Raw genomic sequence first — 23587 nt, forward strand, 5'->3', positions numbered from 1 at the left:
TTTAATTACAAATGCTAAACTTAAGCCACTTCACTTTACTGCTAACTTTGTACTTCCAATTATGCTTGTAAGAATGCCATACATCAGAGATCGTGTTCTATTTTTTATTTGCTTAAAATAAAGCAATTTATATTTTTCACATTAAAATTGCACTGCAATTTGTTTAAAACTTTTATAAAAGTTGCATGTGAAAATGAAAAAAAGGTAAGAAAAGTATATTTTGTCACCTTCAGTAAAAAGGAACATCACTTCTCAGCATTAGATATTGCCTCTTGCAGGACTAAATGTTCGACATACCATTTATTGTGAATAAAACTGCAAAGAACTTATGAAAACATGCTTGCACATATTTGTTTTTTTATAAATAGATGACTTAGTGTAAAATATGAAAAACTTTCCTCCTATTTCTAAAATGTTTTTGAACACTTACTTTTCGTAAACTAGATAAACGTGGTGGTGGTGCTGTTGGCTTCTCAAACTCAAATATTATAACAGCAGCTGAAAAATAAAACAAAAATGAGTTCATTTTCATAATACTCTTGAACATTATAATAAGTTTTAAATCATTTTACATAAATTAACTCCAATGGTCTAACTACTTTCAATTAAAAAATTGGGGAAATTATACATATTATATTCTGTATTGGGTAGATATGTTCTTCTGGAAATAGGCTATGTTCTTAAAAACTATGACACTTTTTTTTTCTTCTAATACTCCAGATGAAGGAATAATGAAAAAGTTAGATAAATTAGGTATCAAAATAAGATAAAATCAAGTTAATTTCACAGTTCATTTGGCATTTTGTTTCATATACGAGTCTCATTCAAGTAATATGAAAGAGTCAAGATATTGAAAAAAGTTATATAAAAAAGACCACCAAAAGGTACATTATTAGCTCTAAACCATAGTTTTAAATTAAGAAAAGAAGAGTTAAGTTTTAATTTTACAATCATGTTTTGATTATCTGTTAATGGTTTTTCTTCTGAACATATTTCTTCTCTTTAACTTATTGTACAGTGGTTGTAATTTTTTAAAATTGAATATGCAAGGTCTAACATATTTGTGAATAGAAAATCATTATGCTAAGACGATAGTGAATTTACTAACAGCAATTTATAAGCATAATGAAAATTATTTTATATATAGAGATTATATTATATATTTCAACAGAACATTGGTTTCTCTTCCTCAGGTAGAGCTGAAGAAGACATTATTTTCACTGCATAAAATAATTTTCATTATACATATAAATCTTTATTTGGCAAATGACAATTAAAGTCTTACCTGCTACAAGAAGTAAACATTAGAAATATAAATAAACAGAAGCATGCTGGAATATGAGGGTTTCTTAGTTGAAGGAAAATAATCCTAAATATTATAACTCTTAAACTAAGAAAAAAAACTTACAATCTCTAATTTTTTTTTGAACCTCTGGAGCTAGAAGATTCCAGCTTGTGCAATGAATCACATGGTTTGCATGGTGAATTAGATAACGTTCACTCTGTCTTTGGAGTCGACGCAGCAGTTCTAGAAAATTCTGTTAATACAAAACCACTTTAAACTGAAAGAGCAGCATTCAATAAATATTATTAGCAACTTAAAAATAAATAAGCACAATATATAAAAACTTAATATTAAACAAAATAATTAGCAAATAAAATATGATTTGATGACTGGCCTTGATCATAGGTTTCTCTCTCTCTCTCTCCAATAATATCCTCAAATTTATTCTAGCAATAATTCACACTTCCAATTTGATTTAAGTAGCATCTGATTTTTTTCACTTTTTTAAATGACAAGGGAAATCTATGAAGCCAAAATTCCTGCCTTTTCTAATTCACGTGCTATGTTATACATTAAACTTTAAAATATTACCAGATTTTAGTAGTTCTGTTCGTTAAAGTAACAATCATGCAGGAAAACAAAATGTGGAAATATGTATTTGTACTGCTAGGCCTAATATTGCCACTTTAGCCCTAACTGTGCCAACAGTAATAATAAGCCTGGAAACCTAAACATATAAAATTCAAACTACTCTTGGTAAAAATTTGATGGATTACATACTGACTAATTTGAAATTTAAGTTATAAATAAATAAATTAGTTATCTGTACCTACATCAAACTGTACGTATTGTTGTGAATCAACTACTCAAGGCTTTACTAAAGTAAATAAAATACTTTGTGTTCTAATATTCCTTTTCTACTGAATTTTTTTTTTTCATTGTCTCAAAACTTCATTTTCAGTAAGACTGTCACTAAGAAAGTTTTCAAAATGTATCATATTTTATTGAAAATAGACAGAAAGAAGGAAGGGAAAAATATTTATTTTAGTATGTTTTTTTTATTTAATTACAGTTTCAAATAATCCAGATAATTCAGTGATCCCAAACAATTAGAAATATCATCAGGACTTCATTTATAATGGCATCTGACAGAATTGTTGTTACTACTTCGATATGTGACTACAAACTGCTCTAAGTTATAAAATTAACAATTAAGGCAACTGAAAAAAAAAGTCAAAAACTTTATTAATATATTTCCATTTCACTACTATTAATTGTATGTTACTTCTAACCTCTGTCCAGTCCCCTAATTCTTGGGAGCCCTGTGTCTCTGCCATGGGGAGGAGTTGACCCAATTGGACATATGTCCGACAGGCAGTGTCTGGGGTCAATTGCTCTACTGCTGACAGGATATTGTCTTCTACAGCTGTCACATTCCAACTTTGACCCTGCAACATCATCAAGTTGGATTATAAACTTCTATACTGAAAGTCTATAAATAACTATTTTTATGGAACTTTCTATTTTCTGTGATTATTTCAAAACAATAAACTTTCTGATCATTGAACAACTAGCACTGAGAATATGCATTATATTTCTCTACTTTATTTATAAATATAATTTGATTTTCATTCAATGTTTACTTTATCATAATGGCTTAAAAAACGATGAAAAAAAAATACAGCTCACCTTTCCCAAAGCCAGAAAACCATCACTGGTCACCACTTTATCAAATTTCACAGCCATGAAATGAATACAATTTTGAATTAGACGTGTCACAAGACCATAAACTGGCTCAGCCCACTTGATATGAGGCAGTGAAGCTAGTAAACGATCACAACTGAGGAGCATTTCTACAGATGTTTCAATTGTCTGGAAATATAGTAAATTTCCTACAATTCTTCCTGACAATTAATTTCTTACAATAATATATATATATATATATATATATACATATATAAGCTTACAAAAGTAATCTATATCAATAATTAATTGTAATAACATAATTCTTACACAGATTTTTACTTGTCACTATGAATTTTGTTCTATTTCCATGCTTCAATAAAAAAAAACTCAAACAATTACACTTACAATAATTACTGAGTCTTATTTTCATCACTATCTCTCAGTGTCGAAACAATCAAATAAATGACAAAAACTTTAATACCATTAAAATGTATTTCTGTGTTTTGATTGTCTTTGTTTTGTGAAACCAATGAATAGTATTACAAGTTCTAAAGAGCATTCTTCATACACTTTAAAAAACAATAAAGTACTAAAACAGTTAAAGAGGCCAACATTTGTGGGCAAATGCAACATGTTTCTGCCTTACAATCCCAACATGGCTAATTTTGACACTAGAAAAATTTAAAACTGTCTACTACCTTTTTTGTGAGCTCTGACACCCCTAAAAGATTCAAAATAAGTAAATCTATGTTAATGTGTTGGGTGCATGGAAATTTATATTTTCACCAATTTTCATCTTGATTGCTGTAAATATGACCACACAAGAGTCCATACTATAAATTTTTGGGGTTTTGATTTTTAATCCCATAAAATCCTTGAAAAGATCTAAATAAAAAATAAATTGGTGTACTTGTACAATACACACATACCAAGTTTTGGAGAGCACTCTGATAACACTTTTCCTGAAATTCATTAGAAAGCATAGCAAAAGCTTTGTGTGTCCATATCCGAGTGAAGTATTTGCCCATCCAACGAATGGCTTTGTTCTGTAACTCCTGTAGCCCACATGATTTTGTTAGAGACAAACATTCTACCACTCCATTGATACATTGGTTACAAGGCTACTCAAAAAAAACAAAAAAAAACAATTATATATATATATTTAACCTTGATGCTGCAATAATTACACTTAAACGCCTCAGTTACATGTTCTAACACTTCTCATTTTCTTAACACAAAACAAAAATTACCCTTCAGTGGCTCATTTACATGTTCTGGCACTTCTCATTTGTTTAAAACAAACATAAATAATGTCTATTACCTTAAATGTAAAATGAAATACAGAAAAAAAACAACAACATAAGAATCAGTATTAACTAAACAGAAATATTAAAATTAAATTAATTAACACATTTAAGCTTATCCAAATTTTAGCCACTAGATATTTAATTGGAAAAAGTTTTAATCTAAACTTTGCTGTATATATTGCTTATATCGGCTAATGTTTATTTTAAAGTTTGTTGTAAAGAAAACAAAAAGCATAAAATGTTCTTATGGTAATATATACAAGTTAATAATAATCTCAAATGCAAATCTCACAACTACAACTCAAAAACGTTGCTTTAGACAAACTGATTCTGTGTTTTACATAAAGAATTTTAACTTATCTAATGAATTGTATTTCTTTCATTATATATCCACACATTTTTTCTTATACATTTATTTTGTTCACTTCTTAACCAATAATGTAAGAATTACAACTGCCTTGAACATGTTTTCTTAAAAAGGTCCTAAATCAGATAACATTTACACCATTTATGTTCATTTTGTTTCCCAAAGACTTTCATGAATCAAAACTGAGATTTGATGGATGAAAAAGCTAGTATCACAAACTCTTCTAGGTTTTTAGCAAACTATTATTAAGTTCTTCTCCGAAATAATAAATTTAATTCTCTACCCTAGTTGTGTTCTGTATTTAATCATAATTTATATAAGTGAAATCATGCAGTAATGCTATCCTATATTACACTGTACTGTTTATATAACTGTAAAGAAGCATATCAAATTAAGTTTTCTAAGTAACAGTCCTTAAAACTCACAAGATTTTGAACAATTTTACTGTGAAGTTTAGTATACGACAAAGTATTTTCAATCTAATACTTTTCTCTTTAAAATTCTGCTACTTTGAAACATTATCATTACACTAGCTCAGTTTCACCTTATAATCAAAATGCTTCAATTATAAACTTTTATTGGTTCGTTTATATTTAATCAAAAGGTTGAAGAGGTCAGAAGCATGCTGGGATTAACAGGGTTCAAAACACATAAATGCTAATCATTAGATACAAATGAATTGCTATGTTTGTTTGTTTATTTCAGAATATTTATGAAAAGCAAAAAAAAAAAAAGAGCTATCTGCTCATTTCTGTCCCAAATTTTGAAGTGACAGACTAGGTAGTTGAACAATACTACCCACTGCCAGCTCTTTTGTCAATGAATAGTGGAATTGAAAATCACATTATAATGTCTACAGCACATACAATCAACTTTTCTGCTAATCTTGCCTACTGAATAATGGGATTTGACCACCATTCTTATCGTGCATTCACAGTCCCCAAAGGGCCATGAACTACGAACCTTTGGATTAACAGCTGAAGCAAGTATACTTACCCAGCTTAAAAATTAATTGCAAATGAATAGAACATTTTGCTCACTTGCAATTTTATGGAATTAAATTTTAGAGGTCATTTACCACTTATAACGTTCATGTTGTGATACAGTTTGCACAAGTAACATGTAAAGGGTTGTTGAGCAGCTAATAATCCTTTGTTAAGTATAAAATTAATTTTATTTTCTTAAACAAGAAATTAGTTTTATACTCAAAGAACATATTACATTACATCATTTTACTGGATTCCTTCTGATTCATGTGGTACAGCTCTGGATTATTTGCACAAAGGCACACTCACATACATACATCTTTCTAACCACAAATTACTTGTTAAAATGTGATTTAAAATAATAATAAACAGAGAATATTGATAACTGATTTATGCTCAGCATCCAAAAACATTAAACATTTGAAGGCTAGTAATTCTACCTCAAATAAATGGTTATATACAGGCCCCAGTAAAGACAAATGCAATATGATCCAATTTTTCAAAAAAATTCTTTGCTAACAGTAACTATTAAAACATACAAATAAATAGGTTATAATATTATTAAATTTTGTTTTTTTTATTAACTGCACAAAAGTCACTATTGTAGAAATTCAGACTTACTACAAAATACTGATGATGAATAATTTGTACAGATGAATAAAATTATAGTTATAATTAAAACAAGTCATGTTATAGAAGTGGCAAGTGGCTATAATGATGCAGATGCTGGATTAAAAAATAAGAATTAAAACATCTATTTTGATCATTGCATCTTATCAAAGTTATACGAGTGTAAAACTAGACTTGCCACTACTTACATATACATCTGCTTTTGACTTTCAGTTGTTAATTCAAGGTAAAACATAAAGAAACAGCACTAGATTTAGGATAATGTACACATAATACAATACTAACTCTGTGAAAGAAGTGACAGTAATTCATCTTCAGGTGGAATATTACCACTTCTTTTAGGCTATCTAGAGCCAACATATCAGACAACTGGGCTAACTCTGCAATATTAGCACCTTTAGGCAAGTTGATATCTCCACTGTATATATGACAGAGAGCAAAGTGGACTGCTGAATAACTATACCTGAAAAAGTACCCAATGTTATAATCTCAGGTTCTTTATGTCATCTATACTATATTAACATAGAAAGTCCAAACTACATATGTTCGTAGTTTGTCAACCATAAACATTTTTGAACAAATAGAAAAATATATTAATATTATATTAACTCCACGTTATATTTCAGAAAGATATATATATATATATTTCCCTTCCAATTATATAACATTAAAAAAATGCAGATTAGCATACAGGAATATAGTTGATAAACACAGAAAAAGTTTAAGATACATTCCTAAAATTCCACATAAATCTAGTTACATTAACAGTATTCAGGCTGGTGAGCACCTTTGAGGTGTTGAAAGTATACCTGCATAACAAATTTCAAAAAGTTATGGGAAAATAATAATAATTCTACCTCTATTTCATCAATTGTTTTACTCAAAAATATTTTAGAATTGGAATTTTGTAACATTCATTTCAAGTACTTCATAAAGACAAATGAAACAAGTGTTCAAATATACATTTCTGCACAACTCTGGAGAATCTCCCTAGTAAACATCACATTTATCAACATGTTGTAAAATTTTATTGCCCATCCAAAGCATAGGTTTATATTTACTAATAAATTATCATCATTTGAGAATATAACTGTCAAAGTTTTAATTATCATGTGATTTTCTTTCTATTTTACTGATTTTATTAGTACATCCTTTTATGACCTTGCAGCAGATCAACTGGAAAAACCACTAAAGAAACACTATTTAAATCAATGTAAAGAGATGTGAGAAGTAATTTGTGGTTTTCAGGGAAAGTAACTAAATGTAGATCCTCCATAGAAGAACCAAAACACCAATGACAAAAATCAGCAATCTGGGAATTTTTTTATAGTTTCGTTTGAGATTCTTGTTATTCCTGAAAATATTGTCATGTTAAATTATACTTTTTTGAAAGCTATAGAAATTTTCTTCTATGACAGGACATCAGGTAAGTTTAGTTAGTTTACTGAGAATAGTTTGCGAGAGCAAAATATTCCAATCACTCACATCCTTATTTATTGATTACTGTTAAGTTTATCATAGTCAAACAACATACATAAGTAAAATAACTTACTATTTAGTGAAAATTAACTATATCAGATATTTAATGATTTCAATCAAAAATATTGTTAGTAAAAAATACAGTTATCTAGCTTGCCTGAGACCACTGTGATATATCAGGTTATAGGTCACTCACAAATCTTTGTTTTCCCTTGTTTTTTTTTAAATTTATAGCAGGAAGTGGTGACTAATGCAATTGACAAAATAGAGTACCAAAACAAATATGTTACCAAACATCAATTACGTTGAAACAATTGTGTACATAAAATAAACTTGCTGATCAACAATAATACCAAAAATAATTGAAGTTCTAAGACAAAAGAAAGTATTTCTAATTCTTCTTCAAAATAAGTGTACAAATATTTTGGAAATTTCCCAATGAAAAAAATGACAAAAGAATTAAGTCAAATTATATGATTTTTTTAAACCCACAGATAGATACTATTTAATAAGTTTGTTAGTAAGTTTATTGAAATTTGGTTAAATATTTTGTCCTTGTGAAGGAAAAATATCAAATATTTTATTTAAATCTTACAAACAACAGTTAAATTTATATCATGGATACATGTCATAGTCTCTGAATTGGTGGCCTTATTTCTTAAAACTACATTTTTTTACATACTAGTGATTAAACTCATTTGCACTGTGTTAATATTGCACCTTTCCAATGCCTTAATAAATTTAGTACGTATTTATAAGATAGTCTTTACCCTTGCATTTTGATGATATCACCTGTATTTTCAGTCCAATCTCCTTTCAACATGGCTTCAAAGTATTTACATCGAGAAACCAAAATACACCTAAACCATAAATACCAAAATTAATCTAAACATACATTAGAATGTAATCTATTCACATATGTTTGTAAGTTATTTCTTCATAAAAATAATATAAACATAAATTTCTCAAAATGTAGAGTTTAACACAAAGATTTGAATAAGATACTACCACTTACACACAGATTTGCTGCCCAATGATTAATTTTACTGGTCTCCCAAAACTTTTATTTATCAGTTTGTTGTTGTCTTTTTTTGAAAACAAAAATGCTATTAACAGTACTCAGGTATTTTAATTACACAAATAAGTTGATATTATCATTCAGATGAGAGATAAATTTCTTAAATCACAACACATCTGAATGTTCCTCAGAGTAACCTAATGTGGAAAACTTACATTCCTTTTCATCACTGCCAAAAGCAATTTTTTTTAGAATTAAAGCAAATATATTACATATAGAAACTATGAAATACAATGACTCTTTTAATTTCGGTTGGTTCATAAATTTTAACTAAGTGGCAAATAATGCTTGTCTTTCTAAATGTGAATTTTGCCATTTCAAAAATTACATGTTTCTACAGGGACAAATGTTTGGCACCAAACCAATGTACTTCCTATTGCTAAGTCTTTAAGTTAAGAAAATAAAGATGTTTTATTAGATTAAGCACATATACTCACTTGTGAGCTTTTATATCTCTTTCAGGTAATCGGATGATGACATCAGCATTTATTTCTTCTAAGAACATCCGAAGTAAATCTTCACCTAGTTTAGAACAAGCCTCATAAGATTTGTAGTTGGTACTACCTTCTGGGCTGTTTCTGCCTTGCTGATAAGCTCTATCTAATAAAGTGTTGAAACTTACAGGTCCTAAAATAGATGAGCTAATGTCCGACACTTCAGAGTAAATAGTTTCAGAGTCATCTTCTAAGTCATAAGATGGAGGAAGAGGAAGAGGAGATAGGAATTGACTTATTTCACTGTTATGTACATTTTCTTTCCTGGGCTCGAAATTCTGGTAAACTTTTTGCTTTTTTCCAGGCTCAAACTGTTTCTCCACATTGAACTGCTTCTCTGAAATTCTCGGTCTTTCAATCTTTTCAGGTGAACTAACAAATTCTCTTTGAATTCTGGATACCGCAGGTGTTATTGGGTGACTAACTACTCTTTCAGGAGTTTTAAAATTTGGAGATTGTGGGGGTGGACTTACTGGTATTTCTGAGGATTTTGTATCTGTAAATTTCATGGGTGGACTTACTAGCTGTTTCATACTTTTGGTCAGCTTCTGTTGATTTTCTAAAGCTATTTCGGTAACTATTTCAACACTTTCTTCTAATTCATTAGTAACTCGTTCATTTGAATCATTAAGTGAAACTTTGCTTCTGGATTTTGAGTTTTTGACCAATATTTTCTCATCAGAAGATAATACTAAAACAGGAGTAATATGGGAATGTTTATCTGTGGGTGTTAATATTACTTCTCTTGCTCTGTCTAATTCATCAAGTTCTGTACCAGAACTAACTTCTTCATAACTTTTCAATTCAGAATTTTTTGTTTTAATTGAAGTAGTTCTTTGACTCATATTCACCTGTTCTACTGCACTTGTAGATTGCTTCTTTGAATCAATGTTTGCAGTATGACTCATTACTATAGTTGAGTCTTCTAACTTTGACTGATATATGTCAGGGGTAGGAATCTTATCATCCAAATGAGTAGTTTCTTCAGGGGATTTAAACATCATTAGAGGATACCTTTCTGCTTTTTGTTGGATGTTGTGAACTGTGGCATCATTCTGCTGTTCCTCTGATGTTACTATGTCTTCTTTATAGCTGTATAATGATTCTGTTTTATCTGGGTCAACTTCTTGTCCAAAGGTTTCTTCTAGAGAGTCCTTGCTGATAGATCTTATGGTTTGTATTGAAACATTTAAGGGAAATGTCAAGGCATTCACATCTTGTGGCTTTATTGATTCTTTGACAGCCGTATCTTCAGGGGGTGACTTCAACAATTCTTGTTTTACACCCTTACGTTTCATTATAGGGCTCATTGGTAATAGCCCTTCCTCTGAACATGCCTGGTATGCTGAATGTGCAACTTCATCATCTAGCTGGGTCTCTATGCCTTTAATTTGTTTTGCTATTTCTTCAGTAGAATTGTTATGTTCTAAAGATTCTTCTTGTTGTACCATTCTTAAAGGTACATGTTTTTCTTGGTGACCAGAGCTTTCTCGATTTATTATTTGAGTTGCTGAATCTGTCATATCTTTAATATCTTCTAATTTTTCAGTGTCCAGTTCAATAAGACTACTATACATTTCTTGGGCAGATCTAACACTATCATTTATCTTTCCATTCATTTCAACAAACATGGATACCGACATAGGATGTTTCTTTTCTTTAACTCTTTGCTGAGATACTTTCTCAGTTTCTTCAGGTTTTATTGAATCCAGATCCACATACATATAACAAGAATTCCCTTTCTTTCTTTCAGAGCAGGAACTCTGTTCTAAAGTTTCAATAGAGGTCATCTGTGGTTTCAGGGAATAGGCAGCTTGTGTATCATCATGAAGAGTACCAGTGGAATCTGTACACAAGTATGGACCTTCCTGGGTTTTTTCTACTGTAGTTTTAATATTTTCTTCTGGGATTACATTGTTCATGTCAATGTACAATGGAAAAAGTGAACCTGAACAGACTGGAGAAGATAACTGGTTGTTTTCAGCAATATTTTCCAACACTTTTTCACAAGTAGAAGATTTAACACTAGAGCAGCTCATCACAGAACACATTAATGAAGATGAAAATTCTGTGTCAGACATCAAAGACTGGCTTTGAGACATGAAACCAGAATCTGTCATGCTCCCATCAAGATGATAAGTTGATAATGCCTGTACATGAGAGGTTATAATAGGTGGTTCATTTTTTTCTCCCTTATCCTTCAAGATGCTTGGCTTATCATGAAGAAAAAAGGATTCTTGTTTCTTATCTGTTTTTGGTATGGTAATTTCTTGTACAGGTGTGACTTCTGCCTCTTTTTCTACTACAGTACCTTGGGAGTTTTCTTGCAACAATGAAGTATTAAGTTCAAAAGTGTCACTTCTTGGTAAACCCCTCTTTTCACACTTAAGACCTTGTTGTTTTTTAGGTAAGCTAATTACAGGAGATTCTTTTTCTTCAGAAGTAGGCGAAGAGTCTTGAAAATCTGTTTCTAAACAAATTTTAGAAGAACTTACTTCAGTGGGAAGTAAGTTTTGAGAACTATTTTGAAGTGCAATCAACTGTTTATTATTTTCCTCGCTCTTCACATCAACATTACATTCTGTGACTAGTTTATTATTATCTTTGGTTTTCATGACTAGTTTTAAATCATGAAATGAAGACACGTTATAAGAGTCTTTTCCTGACTCTTGCTGAGTAACTGTTATCTCGAGAACTTCTTCAGGGACACGTATGATTTTCTTCTCTGGAGAAAGAGGACTAGATATAGGGGTGAGATAAATATCACCATTTGATGATAAATAGCCACCACTTGTTTGCAAACTTTCTTGTTCTTCAGTTTTGGATGTAGAGGAGGTTTCTTGAGTGGAAGAAGCAAGTTCACTCAACTTTTCTGCTTCTGAATATTTTTTGTTTAATCTAACAGCTTCACATTCATGTCTTCTGATGTCATCTTCTGAATAAACCTTCCTGTACAATTTAAATAAATTAAGATTCTGAAAGAACTACAACTCAAAAAAGGAGTACTTACCAAACAAGATGAATTGTAAAAAGCATCAAAAATACAAAATATAAATTATACATAGTTTTAATGAGGTTTGGTTGATGTTAAACCTTTTCATCAAATAATCATCTAGAAATACATTGAGATGAATGTTATTGTTGTGTGTTTTCATCTAGTACATTACCGTGTTCAGAACTACATACCCTCATATTATGAGATACAATGTTTTTAATGATAAATTTTCATTAGTAACATAAAAATCATAATTACAGAGATGCCAAATGTTTAATAGTTTACAATACGGAAATTCCAAAGAACAAGATAACTCACTCAGTGGTTATAATTACCTAAGTACCGAATTCCTGATTCATCCCATTCCTGAGAATTAGACACTTTAAATAATTACCAGTTTCTAGACTGTCCTCTATATTACGTGAGGAGCGGCTTGAGCTAATGGTTTTAAATACCTAAGCACTATCTATGCACAAATCTATATATACACTAGAATATCTAATATAACACAAAATTTTATGTAATGAAGTATGACAGAAAAACAACAACAACAAAAAATAATTTATTTGGTGTGTATTATTATAAAAAAATAAATAGCTAACATTTTCTTACCTCGAAATTTTTTGCAGATAGAAACTTGTTTCACCACAGAATAGAAAGTTATTATCTCATACCACTGCCAAAAATGTTTGCACATGTGCCAAGCCTTGAATGAAACTTCCACCAATACACATATTAACTCTTTCCATACAGCAGGGTTAAAGTGATAGTTCATGACTTTCACAGAGTTAAAGCAATCTTCAAAAACTTGGCATCAAAACATAGTTTATACATTGTAGTTGAGAGAGGGGTCATCAACCAACTTCATAAGGAAAGAGTAAATATATACTGTACCAGTCTATGATTTAATCATCATTAGACTATAGTCCTCCACCAATAGGAGGATTTATTCTTGACAACGAGAAAGAAACCCACTGTATGTGCAAAGGAAGGGTGGGATGCTCTGTGGTGAGGTGAGTATCTATATGAAATATATTTTGAGGTAAGCAGACTGTTAACTTCAGAAATGCTATTGATATTTCCACAGAACAGATAGCTAGAATCCCATGTTAATAAGATAGTAGAGAAGTCAATGTAGATAAAGATGATGAGTTCTTTTCTGAAATTATATTGTCAAAAGGGAAAACTGGAGCATGTCATTCACTGGGAGAAAGGGAACCTAGTGGGCATCACTTTGTGGGAGACTGCATCCTTCCCAAGCAAGGAAAACTCTTACGACAATAAAGGTGGTAGAGAAAAAGATACTGCAAAAATAACCTTCTGCATAGTGCTAAAGTGTCACATGGGTGGGTGGAATGTAAAGATTGTTCAACCTTCCAGTTCATCTTAGGCAGTTAGCTGAGCATAGGTGTGAAGTGTAGTTAGGACAATAAATCAGGCCATACAGTACATGGGAAATACTTACTAGAATAAGTAGATGCAGGAAGAAACATCCCAAACCTGCCTCCTGAAGCAAACTCAAGACACACAGATGGCCTAACCACCAGAAGTTATAATTTTCCTGTACTGAAAATGTATTTCTGATAGGTACCCTCTATATGCAAAATAATTTTTCATATGCCACAAGCCTTGAGCTCCCACATACCCCATGATCAACGTGGTTCAACTGCATCATGCATATAAATCATCATGAGACAACCCTCCACCAACAGGAGTGTGACACACCTTCCTGATGCATGTGACTCCCTCTATTTGATTCTACCGTTCGAGTTTTGGCAGAAAATGGAAGTACGAGTTTTCAGTGTGGAGGGAGGATAGGAAGTGTGAAAGGAGGTAACTACCTATCGGAAATACATTTTCAGTATAGGGAAATTATAACTTCCGACACAGTACATTACCTCTGCTCATATAAATAGCTAGAATCCCACACTGAATAGGTGGAGTGAAAGATAAAAATGGAGATAAAGATGATTCCAAGTTAAAAGAAGAGATTCGAGTGATTGAGGATCACATAATAAGGTAGACCAAGATTGAAAAACTGCTGACATTTTGGTAATAAAACATATTACACAGGTCAATGTTGAACTTTATAAAAACCAAATCTTCTTAAATGCTTAAGTCAAAACTTTGCTTATTTTTATGATAAAACAGTTGTATTTAAAATTAATTACATTTATATATAAAAAACTTAAAAGAATACATTAACTATAAACTGACACATTATTTTTAATATATGAGAAATCACATACAATAAATGTGTTAACAGTTACAAAGAAAACTATAACTTTACACATGTACACAGTTATTTTAAAAATCATATGCTAGTGTCAACAGCAGAAATTTTTTAACACTATACATGAAGACTATATTTAGTTCCAAAGTTTACACAAAACTTAAATAAATTAAAACCTTTTTTCATCAGAACTTTAGGTAGTCATTTACATATGAATAGTGACAATGAAACATGCCTGCTATTTCATTATTAAGATGCACAATAAAGCTGTAAGTTTTAATTTAAAATTTGTTGATACTTTAAAAAAATGTGAGCTACAAGCTCAATAATTATTTTTTTCTTTTTATTGCTTAGTTTGTGGACAAGGTAGAATAAAAATTACATGCTCAAACCAAGGTTTTTTTTTATTTAACAAAGTCTCACCTTAAAAAGGATAATAGTTCCACATTACTAAGATAGGAATTAAAGCCACTGTGACTAGTTTGTGACTGTTGATGACTCTGGCTAAGTTCACAAAGAAATGCTGGTACCCGAACTTTTAGTATAGCTTGGTGAGTTTTAACTGCTAGAGGAGTTGGTATACCCGATGATTTGACAGTGATATCAGAAAAGCACCCTTCATCTAACAGCCTAAAATAGCAAAAGTATAACTGGTATCAACTATACATGTTAAGTGAAGTTATTGTTAAAAAAAAAAAGAGATTTGCATTACACCAAAGCTTGACTCAAACCAGTTGAAAACTGAATTGTACTCTGAGTTGTTCTCAAAGACATTAAACTATAAACTCTACAGACCCCTAAGTTATATTACCTAGAAGTACTGCCAACCCTACTTTCATTAATCTCTTTTAATTGAAGTTAGAAGTATTACACAGGGTACAAAATAATGGCTGAACATTTTTCAAAAAACAATCAATTTTTGCCTATGATCAGACATATACTCTTATAATATTTAAATAGTAAGATCAAATCAAAATAAGTGATTATGAGATTATACATTCTCATTTCTGATGTGAACTTGTGCATTTGCTGTAAGCAACATAAATCTGACACCTGCTTGGCAGTTTGCAACACCTCACCCACTAGCAACAAAAATTACAACCTTCTATTTAAAGTTTTTATTCTGCAGGTTTGAGTTCTGAAATATTTTCCTAATAGACTGTTTCATTTGATGTTTAAATAATTTGTAACTTTAAGAATATTTAGTATCATAATGGTGTTATAAACTGTTACTTCAATTTAACAACCCAATAAAATGAGCTGATTCTTATATGTAACAATCAACTTACAATGAGAAACTATGAAAAATGAGCTTGGGTTTTTTGATTTTGCATGTGTTTACCATCAGGCCTTAAATGGTTTTACAGGATTCATACCTTAATACATAAAACCCAACATTTTAAGTAAAAATAACACACTGTTTTCACCATTGTGACATTTATGAGAGACACTTGTAACACAGAGTTTGTTTTCTTATTTTGCTTTCATCACAAAAAGCTTGTATCAGCATATAAAGATGCTGCTTACATAATGCTGAAGTCTAGCTTTGATTTGTTTGATGTCTAGTAATCACACCAAAAGAAGTCAAAGAAATATTCATCTTATAAAATGAAAAATTATTAATAAATATTAATTGGCAAAATTTATTGTTATTAAATGCAGTAGGTTAGCAAAATGTACAAGATAATAATAAGTGATAACTTGAAGACATAACATTGAATTATAGTTCACTATTAGCTGACTGACACTCGATTCTGTGGCCACATCGTTTAGGTTAGCAATACTTGATATAATATTACTATTGATGGATATATTAGTATATTTTCTTATTTACTGATGAAGTTCAACTTTTATCTTTTATATAACTTTAAAACTTACTGTAAACATAAAGTAACACTTGCAAGGTGCTGAGTCTACTGATAAACTTAATTTAAAATAGGTGCACAGCTGCAGCTGATACATCACAGCTTAGCAACATCACCAAATGCAGTGGATTAATGGATACAATAGAAACTTACAAAAAGTAAAATGTAAGGTGGGTTATAAAGTTCTAAACAAACTGCAGTTCCTAACACTTTAAACTGAGTCTTGAACAACTAACAAAACAGTATGACTAGAATGCCACAGCACAATGACATTAATTATTCAACTAATCATTTTTCTAGGTTTGACCGGACACTTTGACCTTGTTAAGTGTACTTCTTAGAGAATATGATCAAATTGTAAACAACTTAAATGAAGGCAAGTGAGATAGGTTGTGAAAAAATTTTAGTTCTGAATTCTAGAAAAAAAAGCTTTTTACTTTAATGTACTCTTCCCCCAAATAAATAACTTTGGTCTTCACAAATTAACCTTTTTTTAGGTTCCAGTTAAAAATGAAATCTTATGTGCAATGGTGGTGCACTAAACACAACAAAATACAAATGTACATATAAAAATATCTGTTTTGTTGACAGTTACATTTTACCATAAAAAAATGTAGTACATTATAAGTTGATCAATATGGATTAATTAATATATTTCTGTTACATTAGACAAAAAGGAAACACAAAAATTACTCAAAATGTTTTTGTATATTCTGTATCACATTTACATAACACACTTGAAAATTACAAAAGGGAAGAGATGGCAAACAATATATTTGTTGGACATGGCTAGACAAGGTTAATTACTTTGTTAAAGAATTTTAAACTAATTATTGTTAAAACTTGTATTAATAATCTAAACTTAACATAGTCAACTAATACTAGCCTTATCTTCATAGTATTTAATCAAATACCAATCAGAGATTACATTTAAATAGAACAAATACAAATGTTAAGTAGTGTTAGTGATAAGAAATGTTAATCTCAAATTCTGTAAAACTCAGAAAGCTGGTCCAAAACAACAAATACAGCAAGTAATTTATCTTTTTACTTAAAAAAACATGTTAAAATCACAAGATTAATGTAATTTATATTAAATGTCATAAGATGTAACAAAAAATGAAATATTTCAGTTTTACAAAAAAATGACAAACATTGTAGGAGGTCTTCCTTATATTAGCATATGTTATTAAATATAAATATACACACACAGTCAGCTAATGCTAGCCTTATATTCAGAGTAGTGAATAAAATACCAATCAGAGATTATGTTGAAATAGAACAAAAACAAATGTTAAGCTGATGTTTTGCTTTGACATATTGCAGTGTTATTAATAAATGCTAATCCCCAAAATCTGTAACTTAGAAAGGTAATCCAAAACAACAAATACAGCAAGTAATTTATCTTTTTACTTAAAAAAAAAACATGTTAAAATTACAAAATAAATGTAACGTATATTAAATGTTATAAGATGTAACAAAAAATGGCAAACATTGTAAAAGGTGTTCCTTATATTAGCATATGTTATTAAATATAAATATACATGCAAAAAAAACTGGTATACTTTTGTTGTACCCTTCCAGTAGCACATTACTTACTGAAGCATGTGATGCTGTAGTTGTCTGTGAAGTTTTGTGCGTAACTTTTCTTGCTCTTTTGCACATTTTCGCAAGAATCCAGTACTGGGCTGTGGAGGGATCCCAGCTCTCCCCACCAAGCTGGCCATTGGTGCATCTCTGATTCAATACTTTAAGGGCATTTCCTCACAGTTTCTTATGAAATCTGAAGTCAAAAACAAAATGTGTTTAGCTATAAAATTGATAAACCAAACACTTAATTAATGAGCCTAAACAGTAAATATATGTATACATAAACATACAATAGAGAGGAAAGTGTGTACATGTTGAAAATTTTGCCTATTTAACAGATGTATTTCCACAATAAAACTTCTGTAAGATCTTTTTTTTTGTATTTTAGATGTCTCAAATACAAAAAATATTGATATTAAAACACACTTTCTACACCTGAATATTTGACTCTGTTCCTACTTAATTATTCCATAAGCAAATTTAATTTGAAGTTTAACAAAATATATCACATATTTTCAGAATCAGTCAATATGTCGTAACTTCTATTCCAAAAGCAGACTACAACCTCTACAGTCTAGCCACTAATAAGGAAATATTTCATTTGCTTCAATCACTCCTTCAGAATACACCCCATCCTGGGTTAAAGCTATTTACAGATTACTTGTACTGTCCACCAAAACAGCAACACGTGAAGTAAAACTGACTGGCTCAGTTTATCATTTAAACAAACTTTGGTTCAGTGAAAATATTGAGGAGATATGTTTACTTTGCAGCTTATAATTGGGTGAGCAATGAATAACAAGAGAAACTTACCAGATGATGATGCATATACATGTATCTGTTTATATGATTTGTTTTACAACTACATATACTATTACTCAGAGGTCAAATTAGCAGATTAGAAAAAAATTTCTGAAATGAACAGAAATGCTCACTGATTACATACCTGTACGTAACTACAGTCATTTCATATAATATCCATAGATGTTGATATAAAGCTATTTATTCTTAGAAACAAATAATCTTTGCAAATAGTACTCTCACTAAATTTTTAAGAAACTATACTGCTACTTTATTCACTGGAAGACAAAAGAAGTGGATTACTTACATAAATGTAGAATATGCAATAAACATTAACATAAACAATGTTATAATTTAAATTGAAATACAACAGTCAAGGTCATTTTAAAGATCAGAAGTTATTTATAATTATATAAATCTATTATAAACATAACTTGCACTATTTCACAACAGTTATATTACCCTCAGATATGATACATCATCATGTAAGCACTGATCTAAAAAATCAACAGAAGTCCTCTTCACATATGCAGCTTTTTACAGTTAAAAGAGAAAGCAATTTTCAAAATTATGAAGAAAAACAGTTAAATTTAAACCTTATAACAAGTAAAATCTATTATGCAGTTCATATACACATACGTTTTTATAGTATAAACAAGAGGGAATTCTCAATAGGCTTAGCACTTGAAATTTTTTTAGGCAGGATTAGAGGTAAAATATGTTGAGGTAAAATGAAATGAAATTTTAGCTCCTAATTTTAAGAAAGCCAATTTCTGAGGTCATAAATTTGGTTAATGGGTTGAAAGGTGATATGGGATATAGTTGGGAATATAAAAAATAAATAAATTGCTTCTAATTCAAGATAGGCATATACAGTAATACCCTGTTTAGTGCTCAGGAAGGGTTCCTGAGAACAGAGCTCTAAATGAATCAACTTCTAAACAGGGTGATTTTAACATTACATATATAGAGATATGTAACAAAGGCATTGTTTCTTACCTGTGAATTATGTGTAAGTGCTTTATTTAGGTACTGGTAAACATAGAATGTTACAGTACAGTATTATTTATTAAAGTAAATGAACACAGTCTTAAAAAACAAACACATCAAACTGGCACTGACCCCAGGGTGGAAGGCAGTGGACTTCATTTGGCTCTTTATAATGAATAACACGAATGTTGCAATATTTAAAAAAATCCTGAATTTCTCCTATTGTGAGAATTGTGATATTGTTCCTCTAAGCATCCCCTCTTCTCTATTTTATTCATCACCCCTCCAGTAAGTATGAAATTTAATGTAAATTATTCACTATTATATCATCATCGCTGGAAAAAAGCAAATTTTTATTAGCCTTCAATCTTGTTTGGTTACAGAGCAATCAAATAGAAAATTGGACCCTTCCTGCCATACCCATCTGTCACATCCTCTCTTTCTGGATTTGTCAATACATGTAGTTTTCTCTTACGTTTATGACTATATTAGTCATAACCAATAGACAGGCAAGATTTTCATCTATCAAATGACTTATTATATTGTGTTGTTTTCTGTAGAGAGATTTGTAGATCGCTTTCTAAGAAAATATTTTTCCCCAAGGGAAAGATATTGTGTAGATGGAAGATGTTTTAATGGTTCACATTGTGTCACTAGAAATGCCAGAAAAATTGTGATAGTTAGGGACATTGTATGCTTTTTGTATGTTATTATTCTATGTTCTTTGTTGCATTGTATTATTAAATAAAAATTATTCAGTGCACTACTACCATTAGTTTGAAAAAGTAGTGTTCAGAGAGTTGTGGATTTTCATAATTTTTTTTTCTCTCACATGAAAAAAATAATCTCTCAAGGAGACAAGAGCTCTATAATGAATCAGCTTAAAGCAGGGTGGTGCTAAGCCAGGTCTTACTGTACATAAAAAAAGGAAAAGGACAATAAGAAGACATAAAGGAGAAAGTCGAGTTTTAGAGGTTTAAATTAACAGGTAGTATGGAAGATTTATATAACTATAGGAAAGATATGGATTTAGTTTTAAAAAAAAAGGAACTAAGGAATCCAATAAAGCTCATGAGCAACAGCTGGCTGGCTGACAATGTTGAAAGTAACAGCAAGCTAGGCGATCCTATCCACTAAATTAATCTAAAGAGAAAATCTCAAAGCTAGCCCTTATACAAATATTTATCAAGCTTTCCCTTAAACCCCCTTAAATTAACTGTATCCACCACATCTAAAGTAAAAAAAAAAACTAAACATATTACAATGCCTACTAATCACTCATCCATTCCCTGCATTTAAAAACATAAAAAAGCAAGATCACAGAAAGCCATCTAGCACATCAGTTATCATTCAATCAAATAAAACACACCAAACTGGATTATGTTAAAAATGTGTTTTTTGAATGAGCAAGATTGCACCTGGGCTTTGAAAGCTTAAACATAACATCTCTACAATTCAAGTTTATATTCTGAAACTATTTTATTACACAACTCGAATAGACCACTAGCCCAAACTTTTGAAACTTCTGAAGCTGCAAAATTCCAATAAAAAAAAGCATCTGGACCAAGTCAGCTCTAATTCCACTATACCCCACAGAAAAACAGTTCAAAACTCAACACCTTTCTTGTCATTTAAATTTTTTAAACAAGATATCCTTTCAGTAGTCCATCTTCCACATTTTCCAGTATGTTAACATAATTTCTGTAGTAAAAAGCTCAAAATGCAAACAGTACTCCAATTTTTAGAACCCATAATATATCCCCAATAATTTCTCACTTAATCCTTCTATTCTACTCAAAATTTCTTGTTTGCACTTAATACATGGAAGCACACTTGAAGGAGTTCTAGAAGTTTCATTTCCTTACACTCTAATGTACCTAGTTAATAACTCCTCCAATCTGCCTTTACTAAGATCACTTTTCCACAGAAGTAAGTAAATAGCTTCTGAAACTATTAGCAATTTAAATTACTGGATATTGTGAAATAATTTTCCAAGAAAGCAGCAAAATTTCTAGTCCCTTATTTCCATCATTGGTTTTCATAATTAATGTAATTGGTTTTTTGCATATGTGAATATTATGTATATTTAAACAACAACTGGTAACCAATGTAGGATGTACATGTAATAATATGCATCATCTAGCCATGTATATCTTGACTGTTACTATTTAATAATAGGGTTATGGGTTAAATATTTTAAATATACATTATATGTGCTTTGTATTCACAGTAAACTCACAGTGTATACATACTATCTGCATAAATAATGTTACTTTGTTAGATTAAGTTTTCCAGTCCACTTTTAAACTAAAAAGTTAAGAAAAAAAAGAAGTTTAACTAATGCCTAATTCCAATTTTTACTTTCAAACTGTTCAATTTTCACCACTAATGTTGTTGTGTTATAGCCAAGAATTCAGGCTCCATTTTTTATCCACTCCTGCACTTTAATTATAATTAATATGTTATTTAATTAGCTATGCTCATTACTAATACTAGGTATATATTCTTAGTTTTTATCTATGTACATAGCTTGCTTTAGTCAGAAGTTAATATTAATTTACTTAAGCTGTAAACAAGTGAATTTTAGTCTATTATTACCATTAATAAAGTTATTTGTATTACTAGCATTACATCAACAGTACATCTTTTAACTTATAAAAATTAAATAGTCTCACAACTCAAGTCTCGCAAAAAAAAAGTTTTCATTAGACTATGGTAACTGCTGTATGAACAGTGTAACTCCTTAACAAAAAGGAAGGGGGAAGTCCCTATCTTTCCAAACTAGAATACGAGATCAAAATTTATCCAATTGAATACTTATTTTATGTCAACCTCACTTTATAATTTCAATACTTAAGATATTAACTCCATAAACCCGAGATGACACTACCAGCATCCAGCTAAAAATCCCGATTTACCCCTTGGATGGTGACAGTGTCCGATAACATTTGTCTCTCTTTGGTTGAAATTGAAAACTAATCCAAACCAGGTAATTATCCACCTTTAAAACACAGACTAGAAATTTTATAAGGCATGGTGATAATTATTAAGACATCATGAATGCACAGAAAATTATGGGTTTTTAAGATTTAAGAGTATCATGATCTACCATAGTAGCAGCTGAGCCAGTGTCCAGCATCAGATGAGCATCTATTAATCTACGCAAAACACACTTCATACAACATTACAAGGCTACTGGGCAAATATTGAAATAATTAAATTTAAACTCCTCTTTATTGATTTAGCACTTAGACTTATTCTAACCTCAACAGAACAAGTGACCTACTAGTATTAACTAATTAAGGCTATTTTCTAGGTAGGCCTAGTGCAGCCCCTTAGTACAATAGCGGATCAAATTTTACTGGATCCAGAGGCAGAATGTTCTGAGTTACTCTAACAATTCATAGAATACGAAATGAATTAGAGTAGTTCTATTTTAATTTAATACTCACTTAAATTTTTGATTGGGTCTAAAAATCTCGCTTCGAATATGGCTAATCAAAGTTGTAAAACATTCTGCTTAAAAGCCAGAACAAATAAGTCTAAGCCTATATTACAATTAAATTCATTTTCTCTTCAGCATAAACAATGCGCAAAAGCAAATCGACATGCCAACATCTTTAGCGCCACCGTAATCACAATATAATTATTATTTGATATAAAAAATTAAAGTATTAGAAATTGGAAAGAAAACGCTTACTTTTTTTCTGGTAAGTTTGTAATAATCGATACAAACATTATAAGTATCAAAACTATTACTCAAACTATTTGATCTGTCGAAAATGCCATAGCTACTTCTGT

The 23587-nt window shown here is 30.3% G+C and overlaps 1 protein-coding gene across 2 annotated transcripts in view; it reads right to left on the reverse strand.

Moving 5' to 3' along the window:
- The window catches only part of LOC106467822, a 31879-nt gene extending 8500 nt beyond the window's left edge, over window positions 1–23379 (reverse strand). Inside the window, exons 1-11 of one of the 2 annotated variants that reach the window (XM_022396746.1) lie at window positions 23239–23379; window positions 18005–18188; window positions 14964–15170; window positions 9256–12261; window positions 8511–8600; window positions 6547–6724; window positions 3901–4092; window positions 2975–3157; window positions 2578–2733; window positions 1409–1538; window positions 431–498 (exon numbers count right to left, since the gene is read on the reverse strand). In XM_022396746.1, coding sequence (XP_022252454.1) covers window positions 431–498; window positions 1409–1538; window positions 2578–2733; window positions 2975–3157; window positions 3901–4092; window positions 6547–6724; window positions 8511–8600; window positions 9256–12261; window positions 14964–15170; window positions 18005–18132 — 4338 coding nt within the window. In that variant the 5' untranslated portion in view covers window positions 18133–18188; window positions 23239–23379. Of the gene's footprint in view, window positions 1–430; window positions 499–1408; window positions 1539–2577; window positions 2734–2974; window positions 3158–3900; window positions 4093–6546; window positions 6725–8510; window positions 8601–9255; window positions 12262–14963; window positions 15171–18004; window positions 18189–18560; window positions 18651–23238 lie in introns of those variants that run through there. The other variant, XM_022396749.1, reaches the window with a different exon arrangement.
- Window positions 23380–23587: the final 208 nt, after the last annotated feature.

Source organism: Limulus polyphemus, unplaced genomic scaffold, assembly GCF_000517525.1.
Source record: "Limulus polyphemus unplaced genomic scaffold, Limulus_polyphemus-2.1.2 Scaffold83, whole genome shotgun sequence".
Lineage (NCBI taxonomy): Eukaryota > Metazoa > Arthropoda > Merostomata > Xiphosura > Limulidae > Limulus > Limulus polyphemus.